Below are 9,988 nucleotides of genomic sequence, written 5' to 3'. Positions count from 1 at the left end.
CACTTGTCCTCTATCCCCAGCTTCCAACTCTATTCACTTTTGGGGACAGGTAAGAAAATACCCCTGAGGGTGCCCAGAGGAGGAAGAGGAGAGCTGAGCCATGATCTTCATCTGTATGGGGATACAAACAGGCAGCCATGAAATGCTCCCTCTGAGACCTACCGAAGGGCTTTCCCCTGTGGCCATTTCTTTCCTTTTTGGTCTGGTTGCTGAGCAGTCCTGTCTATTGAGATCTGCAGGCTGCAGTGACTTTGATATTAAACCTGGACTTCCTTTTGTCCTGTTTCTGGCTCTGGTTTGTGAAGAGTGTGGTCTTCTGTCCTTACAAGTCTAGGCCTCTTCCCCGACCTGAATCACTACCCACCTGTCACAGCTAATCTGACCTGAGCTAGTCCCTGCAGGAGGCTGATCTTTGCTTCTGATCCTTTCCCCCCCCCCCATCTCACCCCAAATTTTATAGAAAGATTCTGAGCCAATGTTTTTGTTCCCTTAGAATTGAGATCTGAATTTGACTCTCTTTTGTAGGCAGTGGCATAAATCTGCCCACACCACCATCTTATTTTAAGATTTAAGTATTTTCTCTACACCATAGAGAAGGCATGGTAAAGCAGGCTGGAAAGACTTTCCTTATGAGAACAAATATTTATTAGCAATAAAAAAAAGAAAAGCTATAAAACAAACTATGTTGAGGCAGATTTGATGGGCCAGCTGAAAGCAGGGGGTTGTGCAAGGGGCCTCAGCTACCTTGCTGGTCTGGGGTCTGGGGTGTGCTCAGGGTGCGGGGATCCAGTTGGGAAGGATCTGTGAACAGAGACAGGGAGGTGAGAGGTGGCACTTATTTCCCTTTCTTCCCAGAGCTTCTACTATCTCCTTCCGAGAAAGGGGAACCTCGGTCTTATCCTTTAGGCTAAGTTTAAAACCTGGTGGGTGGGTGTAGGGGGGGTTAGGGAAGGCATGGTTAAGTCATAAGAGGTGGTGCTCAGGGATAACTGTGATCAAGGACTTTTCCTAGTAGGACCTGAGGTATCAGTGATCAGTTGTGGGTCAACTGCATGCAAGCTAAGGATCCAGCCTCTGGATTCTTGTTTGTTTTTATTAACACCAGTGATGCTCAGGGGTTACTCCTGGTTTAGCACTCAGGAAACACTCCTGATTATTTTAGTCCCTTGATGCTGGGGACTGAACCAAATTTGGCTGCATGTAGGTAAGCACCCTACCACTGAGCTATTACTCCAACCCCTCTAGCCTCGTTTAAAGTTGATGCTGTTGTGTGTAATAAATGACTCCGTTGCTTTAATTCACACAATTTACAGTGCCAGCCTTAAACTGTCCAAATTCAAACTCAGATCAAAACCCTAGAAAAATTGTCATTATAGCAACCACTGTCTCCAAGACTTTTTCAAGAAAGAAATGTTGTTAGGCTAATTGGGATCTTGGATTGCAGAGTGTGTGGCTCCAGAACAGAGTTGGTCAGAAGGAACTGGGTGGTTTGGGATGTCTTAGAGGGGTCATTACTTTCTGTTGATGTAATGGTAGTTGGTTTTGGACATGCCCCTTTAATGCTCCTACTGTAATGACAGTTGGACCTGGACAAGACCCATGGGCATGCCCCCATGACATAGGGTATAATAAGAAAACTTGGATTGTTGGAAGGCAACTCAGGTTAGTTACTAAGCAATGCAATCTGGGCAAGGGGGATGGAGATAATGCTTCAGTGAGATGATGCATGCACTGTACCTACACTTTATATTCTACTCTCTCTTAAACTCAGGTCAAGAGTCACCCCCACCCTCTGCCTGCTCTGGCTGCTGTAGTTCTATCTCCCTCTCTCACTCAAAAACCCCTGGGCACTGGCCAACTCACACTTCAGGCAGAACTTGGTTTCTACCTACCTACCTACCTACCTACCTACCTACCTACCTACCTACGTACATACTACCTACCTACAAATTTATCTATCTATCTATCTATCTATCTATCTATCTATCTATCTATCTATCTATCTATCATCTATCTATCTATCTATCATCTCCCTCCGTCCCTCTTTCTTTCCGCCACTTTCCCCTTCATCTCCCATCCTTGGGACTATACCTCTGCTTTGCAAGACTTTTCCATGCTTTGACCCTTTCTGAGATAGAACAAAGTTCTTTTTCTCTTATCCACTAGCTCAGGGACCCAGAGAGGTGCACCCAATCACCTGGATCACTGACAGCTCTGACTCCATTCCTGGGAATCTAGGGGGTGCACTGGCGCACCCGCCTCCAGACCCAGTGCTGTGGGTTCTGGGCCTGGATCTGAAAGGGAAACATGGAGTGAGGGCCCACAGGAGGAATCCAAGCTCTCTTCCCTATCATTCCACTGGCACCCACTCACCTCCTCACAGAGCTCTGGGCTGACCCAGGCTCGGTATTCCATGGCCTGGAAGAACTCCATCCTCAGCTTGAGAAACTCCTTGCGGAGTTTATCCATGTTCTCCCTGCCCAGCAGGGACTGGAGGATGATCCACTGGGAGGTAGGGTCGGCCTCCTCCATTTCAGAGGCAATGTAGCTGCACAGGAATTGAGCTGCTTGTTCCCACCTCATCAGGGACTCATGCCTTGGTGGGACCCAGTTTGAGCCCACAGAGACACACAAGAGCAGCCTGAGGCACTGCATTTAGAGAGAGGGCCACGGAAACTCCCTAAACAGTCCCTGGGGTTCAGAAACCACCAGACCCCATGCTGACCCTAGCCAGATCAAGCACCTTACTACCTGCCATTGCTAGGCTGGGGGTTCCTCCCTCAGGCCACTCACAAGTATTGTTTCCTTTCAAGTGTTTCCATTTCCTGAGACATAATTTTCCTTTCTCAAGCCACAATCACCCCTGAAACACCCCGCCATGCATTATCCCAGTGAAGACACTCACAGGGCCAGAAAGAAGTGGATCCTATTGTAGAGGTGTCCAGGCAGTCCAACTCGGCCAAAATATTCCACCAACATGGAGAGCAGATACTGTGAGGAGAGAGGGGCTGGCTGAGGGGTTGAAGAGTGGAGAGAGGGAGACTATTCTAAAAGTTTCACTATAACAGAGAGCAGATACTGTGAGGAGATGGGGCTGGCTGAGAGTGATAATGGGTGGAGGGAGCGAGAATATTCTGAAAGTTCCAGCACCATGGAGAGAAGGTATTGTGAAGAGACTGGCTGGCTGAAGGTGGTGAAGGATGAAGAGAAAAATGTACTCTAAGGCCTTAGGACCTTCCAGTGTTCAAGGCCATGGGATTTCTGAGTATCTCAGGAACTTTTGACATGTTCAAATGAGCTGAGAGGAAGGCTAAGGTGGACATAGGACAGAGGATAACTGCTGTTTGGGCTTTCTTCTTTTCCTACTGAAAGCAGGCCTTCATGGGCCTTCTCCTGCCCAGAAAGAAATATTATCCTCTGTATCTGTGTCTGTGTGTGTGAGAGACTTTAAGACCCCTTGATGCCTCAACTTGAATGCTGGCAGTACCTTGTCAGACCCTTTGAAGTAATTGTCGTCTTCCAAAAATCTCTGGATGATGGAATCCTCTGTAAGGAAGGAAGGAGGGATGAATGTACAGGAGCAGCAACCTCTCCAGTCAGTGAACACTGAAACTGGGGTTGTCACTCCTCCCATTGACAGAACAGTCAATTTAAACTGTGTACAACAGATTTTATAGTGACCCTTAACACTTCCACCTGATGGGAGGTGATCATGGCATTAATGGCATAGAGAGAACCCAAGTAAAACCACTGAGTATCAGTGCCAGAGTGGTGGTACAGTGGTAGGGAATTGACTTGCAGGCACTGACCTAGGACAGACCACAGTTTGATCCCCATGTGTCCCATGTGGTTCCCCAAGCTAGGAGCGATTTCGAGGCCACAGTCAGGAGTATCCCGAGTATAACTGGGTGTCATTAAAAACAAAAATCAATAGGAAAAAAAAAAAAAAAAGGAATGGGTCTCAAACCATAGCTGAGATGTGGCTTGCTGAGTTGTCTGTAAGCCCTCACTCAGATTCTGCTGGGCCCCATCTAATCCTTGAGCTCACCTGGTAGGTCATGGAGAGTTTGGGGCCTGTGGGGCACTGGGCATTCTGGCTTCTCCCACCCACCACCATTTCTAGAGTCTTCTAACTCTGTGAAGATAATGACCTCACCTTCCCCTGAAAAGACTCATTTGCAATCAGAGCCTGGAGGCAATTACTTTCACTCCACCCCAGCTCAGGTGATTTGCCCTCCTTTGCCAGAAGAGTCACCTTGGCAGAAGCAGAAAGTATGGAAGGCTGGTAGAGCATTTCATCCTCCCTGCCCTTCTCCAGGGAGCTGGCCCTCCAGGGAGCACTGTGCTCTAGAAGTTTCCCTAATAGTGTCAATGTACAATGTGCTTGTTGTCTGATATGGGCACCATTTGCCAGGATGCCTCCTGAACATTTGAATGTGTCTATTGAGACAGAAACTGAGGTTGAAAGTATCTCAAACATTTCAAATGAAACATAGCAAAAGGTGGCCACAGTGTATATATATATATATATATATATATATATATATATACCTCTCACCATTTAGTCCTGCCTCTGCTCCTGACATTTCAGTCAGTCCTTTGGTGAATATGCCACTTTGTCAAGTTGTGCTCCCCTTGCTCACAGCTCCTATTTCTAGCTAAATCTATCCCATCTCTACATTTGTCTCTGGCTGAGAGCAACTTATTGCTCTCCAAGTTGTGTATGAGTGTCTTACTTCCTTAAGTCACAGAACAATGCAAGCTCAATGAAGCCCTTAAATCTTTTCTTTCATCTCTAGCTAGAGAAGGTGAATGACTGTGTCTCATAGCCAGAAGGTACCCTCTTGCTAAGTCCTGAACATACTGATCCCTCTATTGGGGACTTGTTTCTGCCTGTTGCCAAGAATATGTCTTTCTGGGCACCATAGGAAAACCAACAGTGGCTCTGCTGAGAGCCTGAAGGGAGTGGAGGGTGAGATAGAAGCTATTCCACTTCCATGAAATTCTCCTTTTAGGGTGACTCCTAGTTCTCTGCAGCTCAGAACACACACCTAGAAGTCGGAAGAAGGCTTCCAGGTCTTCAGGACGGTAACTGGAGCTTCTCCGCTTGCTCATCCACAGCTTTCTGTTCTCTGAGTAATTGATGGTCCATTCATTACTCTTCTTTGTTTGCTTCCTCCTGGGTTCCAGTATTGAGGGCTCCTTGATGGAGGTGGCATTCGCAACAGCTGTCAGGCTCTTCTGGCTGGCTAAAGTAGCATGTTATCTCATAAGAAAGACATGACCATGTACATGGCAACCCAGGGCTATCCCTTGACATAACCATTTGCCCCACTGTACCTGCTTCATGAAACAATAAGCTCAGACATTGCTGACATTTGATTTGGGGTTTAAAATTTGGGAATCCTGGACTCATACCTGTCTTAACCTCCTTGGTTAAGAGCCTTTCCTTCTTGCCTCTCCTCCTTTTGATTTTCCTCTCAGGTTCAGCAATAGAAGTTGCTGAACTAGAGGCCATCTCCTGGTGCTTCCTTTTTGAAGGTGCTATAGGACAGAGGAGGGGTGCCTTGTGATAGTTGTATGCCCATCCCACTCCAGGAAGCACTAAGGATCCTGGTTTCCCTCACCTTGAGGGTTGTGCATATGATAGCTGGAGGGATGATAGAATAATGACCATTCCCTATGATTCCATTTTTTTTGCAATAGGGACAAATTTCAGTTGCCATTTACCTTTCTTTGGTAGGGAAACACTGCTCTTCTTGGCTTCTTTGCATGGGGCTTTCTGTGCCCAGGACACTTCTAAGAATATGCATATAAAGTTCCCTCAATAGAAGTTGTCAATAGTGTCCCAAGGGAGCATAATAGAGGCCTCTCTGGCTTATTCTGGACAGTCAAGTCCTAAGTGCCGGACAGGAAGTAGGAAGTGATTATGGACTACCACCTTCATTCATTCAGAGACCACAGTTGGAGGACATAACACCCCACATACCTGCCTTCCCCTTTGTGCATGCACTTCTTTTCTCCTGCCGATTGGTTGAGCCCTGTTCTCTCTGGCCATGTCTGAGCTTCTTCAAGTGTGGCTCAGAACGATCCATTCTCTGTATTCAAAATCAAATGTGGATCTCTGAATGTATTGTGCTGTTTCTCTTTAAACTACTTCCTGACACAATATTTACTAATGAGGAAGGTAATGTTATTAATAATGATCAAGGGTCAGCTATTGATCAGTACACTATCAATGATCTCCTTGAAATAGTATGTTTCAGCTATTGATCAGTACACTATCAATGATCTCCTTGAAATAGTATGTTTCAGCTATTGATCAGTACACTATCAACGATCTCCTTGAAGATGTTTCAGTGTAATTTCAGTTACTCACACTGGAATGGGGATTAATTTTGCAATCATGTTAATCATGATAATAAGCCATGAAGTAAGGTTAATCCTTTTTCCGGTGTATACAAGGGGAAACAGTGACTTGAATTGGTGGACAGTGGGTTCCAACACCTTGGGAGCCTAACTAGTACCTGAGTCCGATGAGCAAACTTCAATAATACTTTCCATCACAGGAAGCTTGGGGCTGGGCAAGAGCAACTGGACACAGGATGTGTATGATGACTCTGATGACTTTTCATACTCTTTTTTGTCATCTTTCACACTAAACATCACTGGGAACCATTATAAAATTATGGACACTCAAGCTCCCCAGGACTATAAACAAATGGACCCAGCCAGCTGATTGAAGTGGTATCCAGTACCTTCTTAGGCCTATTGCCATTACTCCCTTCAGCAGACAATCCTTCTTGTTAATGGGGTATGTGTGCTCTCACTTCTCCCCACTGTGCTCCTGGATCCTTAGTCTCTGAAGGCTCAGACAGTCCATTTTTCTGGGAGAGTTGTCCTTATTGGCTTTCCTCCCCTATATACTTTTATTTTCTTTTACCAATTCCCCATGTCCCCTCTGAGTCCCTCTTGTGGTTCATCCTACCTCAATAAGAGCTTGTGACCATCAAGGTCTCGATCCTTAGGTGCAAAGTACAGCTTCCCCACCTTGTGGGAAGTAAACTAACTGTCGCTAAGCAGTTGGCATTATAGGATTCCAGAATTCTGGTCACGATGACATCACCACAATGAACCAATGTGAGGTCATGGGGGAGTGTCCTGGCCTAACACTGGATCCTCCTCTTGCATTGCTTCTACTATAAGCTTCTTCGTTTTTCAATCAGATCATGTAATGACCTCAAATTAAAGTTTTTGTCCACATAGTTTAAAGAAACAACTAATTCTAATCTATAACAATTATAGTTGATTCATTATATTTATTTATATTTATTTTTAATATATATACAATCTTTATTTAAGCACCATGATTACAAGCATGATTGCACTACGTTTTCAGTTATAAACAGAATATGCCCCTTCAATTCCAATTTCCACCACCAATACCCCCCTACTCCCCCACCCGTACCTGTTTTGGAGACATTCTATTTCTCTCATTCTTTAACATTGTCATGCTAGTTTTAGTATAATTATGTCACTATAACGTGGTTTAATTTTGATAGCCTTTCTGACTGTGTATACCTATGGTCAGTATCAGACATAAAGTATCTTAACTTTTTTTGCCCAGTGATATAATACACGATTATGGCATCTATCCTACATTTAGTCAAACCCAATTTGATCCCTACAACCATACAGCATCTCTTGAGCACTAAAGAGAGTGACCCCAGTGCACAGAAATCAGATTAAGCCCGGAACACTTTGACTATGGTCCCAGACAACCCAAATGTCTTAGTTTCCATATTCTGATATAATTTTAGACTCATATGCCAGTTGTAAGATATGATAGGAATCCTAAATAACCTCAGCACAATTTTCCCCAAAGAAAGCAATATATGCAGAACTAACCTCCATTATCTAATTTCCTAGCATTGTTGTAGTAGGTTCAGGTCATGCACTCGGCAGTTAACATTGAGAGTTCAGGACTGGGGACAAGATGGCCAAATTCATTAGATAATTTATTTGAGGGGCCCGCCAGGAAACCTGCCCGCCAGCCAGCCTGCCAGCCGGCCGGAAGCGGCCAGGTGCTCTGCTTCCGGCCGCCTCACCTCGCCTCGCCTCCGGACATGTTTATCCTGCAACCGCCCCACCGACTGCACCATGGCCAAGGAAGTGTCGGTGGCCGCTGCCTACACCGAGTACGACTTCTACTGCCCGGTGTGCCAGGAGGTGCTCAAGATGCCCGTGCGGACCGCGGCCTGCCAGCACGATTTTTGTAGAAAATGTTTCCTGACTGCAAGAGAGACAGTGGGATACATTGTCCCCTCTGTCGTGGAAATGTGACTAGAAGAGAGAGAGCATGTCCTGAACGGTCCTTAGACCTTGAAAATGTCATGAGGAACTTTTCTGGTAGCTGTAGGTGCTGTGCAAAGCAGATCAAATTCTATCGCATGAGACATCATTACAAATCTTGTAAGAAGTATCAAGATGAATATGGTGCTTCTCCTATTATTCCAAATTTTCGGATCTGCCAAGATTCAGTAGGGAACAGTAATAGGAGTGAAACTTCCACATCCGATAACACAGAAACTTACCAAGAAAATACAAGTTCTGGACATCCAACCTTTAAGTGTCCCTTATGTCAGGAATCAAATTTAACCAGACAGCGTTTACTGTTCACTGCAACAATCATCACCTATTTCAGATAGTTCCTGTGGCATGTCCTATTTATGTGTCTCTTCCTTGGGGAGATCCTGGCCAGATTACTAGAAACTTGGTTAGTCATCTAAATCAGAGACATCGGTTTGATTATGGAGAATTTGTGAATCTTGAGCTAGATGAGGAAACCCAATATCAAACTGCTGTGGAAAAATCATTTCAAGTAAACATCTGAAAACTAGAAATCTCCACATCTTTGTACCTGCAAGTGCCATCTTTAAGGGGAAGACTACATGAAGTCATTTTTTGATAACTGGATTTGTATATTAATAAAAGTAATTCACTCTATTGTTTTAGTTTAATTAAAAGTTAAAGGTTGATCCTTTAAAAACATTCCCTTAAAAAGTTAAAAGGAATTAAGACATCTTGAAAGCACTAAAGGATTGTATTTTATTAGTGGTGAAAAGGGAATCTTCGTACCTTATTTTGTAACAATACACATTGAATTTTTCCTTTATTTATCTTTAAATTTTGTTGCAATTTCACAATAGCAAATCTGTACCATGTAATTGATATAGATCTGATAAATCTGAGCCAGTTATTAGAATTACAGAAACAGTCTTGAAATACTAAGTGAAACAATCCAAAGGAAACTTACAATATGGTAAGTATTTGTTTCTAAGTTGAATATAGCAGGGGTTCTTTGTCCTCAGAATTTTCAATGGATAACATATCTGATTTGCTAATATAAAACTTATATTAGAAACTTTCAGTTGGAAAAATTGTATTCTCTATATATTTAAATCAGAAAGTTGGCCTCATCTTATTTTAGAAATTCATTAGAATTTAAAGATGTATATTGATATACACATACTTTTGTGTAGAGACACACATTTGTATGCATGTTGTTTGTCAGGTTATGGGACCAAATTTCTATTAAGGTTTTTTTAAATGAATAAGCAAGTGGGGATTGAATGTCTATCTGATTTGATTAAAATGTATATGTCCCCCACATACTTAGGATGTGATATGTAAGTGCTAAGTGGTCTAGCTGACTGCTATTACCCCTAAAAATTTAGTATACACACACATACACCCTACACCTCTCTATGGTGCTTATGAAAGTGTGACTGTGAAGTAGTGAGACATTCTAATTGCCACTGTTTCTCTACTTTTTAGTCAAACTGGTTCTTAATATTAATTACAATTGTACTGGAAGGCCCAAATCACAGAGATTGAATTAACTGACATTCCAATACTAATACACTTTTATTTTGCTTTCTTTAGGAACATAAGAGTTAATCTCAGACAAAAATTTGCTGCTAATATA

General features: G+C 43.5%; 1 protein-coding gene and 1 pseudogene across 1 annotated transcript; one reads left to right on the top strand and one right to left on the bottom strand.

Annotated features, from left to right (window-relative positions):
* Positions 1-2,234: 2,234 nt before the first annotated feature.
* Positions 2,235-8,162, bottom strand: LOC126024239 (putative speedy protein E7). The gene is made up of 8 exons (XM_049784644.1): positions 8,048-8,162; positions 6,528-6,668; positions 5,419-5,544; positions 5,052-5,249; positions 3,488-3,546; positions 2,906-2,991; positions 2,374-2,548; positions 2,235-2,294 (listed from the first exon to the last, which is right to left on the bottom strand). Exons 1-8 carry the CDS (start codon positions 8,160-8,162, stop codon positions 2,235-2,237), a joined length of 960 nt encoding a protein of 319 aa, XP_049640601.1.
* Positions 8,161-8,987, top strand: LOC126023994 (E3 ubiquitin-protein ligase RNF138-like; annotated as a pseudogene).
* The last annotated feature ends 1,001 nt before the right edge of the window (positions 8,988-9,988 follow it).

The sequence above is a fragment of the Suncus etruscus genome, chromosome 12, assembly GCF_024139225.1.
Source record: "Suncus etruscus isolate mSunEtr1 chromosome 12, mSunEtr1.pri.cur, whole genome shotgun sequence".
NCBI classification, from domain to species: Eukaryota; Metazoa; Chordata; class Mammalia; order Eulipotyphla; family Soricidae; genus Suncus; species Suncus etruscus.
This window is presented reverse-complemented; position numbering and strand designations above follow the sequence as displayed.

What these genes read in the sequence shown, in the direction of transcription:
- LOC126024239 (XM_049784644.1), bottom strand. Translation starts at nt 8,162, where the DNA reads ATGGTGCAGTCGGTGGGGCGGTTGCAGGATAAACATGTCCGGAGGCGA. An exon ending in AGTTTGCTCATCGGACTCAG is followed by an intron (nt 5,545 to 6,527) that starts GTACTAGTTAGG and finishes TCTGTCCTATAG; the next exon opens with CACCTTCAAAAAGGAAGCAC. An exon ending in ACTTCAAAGGGTCTGACAAG is followed by an intron (nt 2,992 to 3,487) that starts GTACTGCCAGCA and finishes CTCTCCTCACAG; the next exon opens with TATCTGCTCTCCATGTTGGT.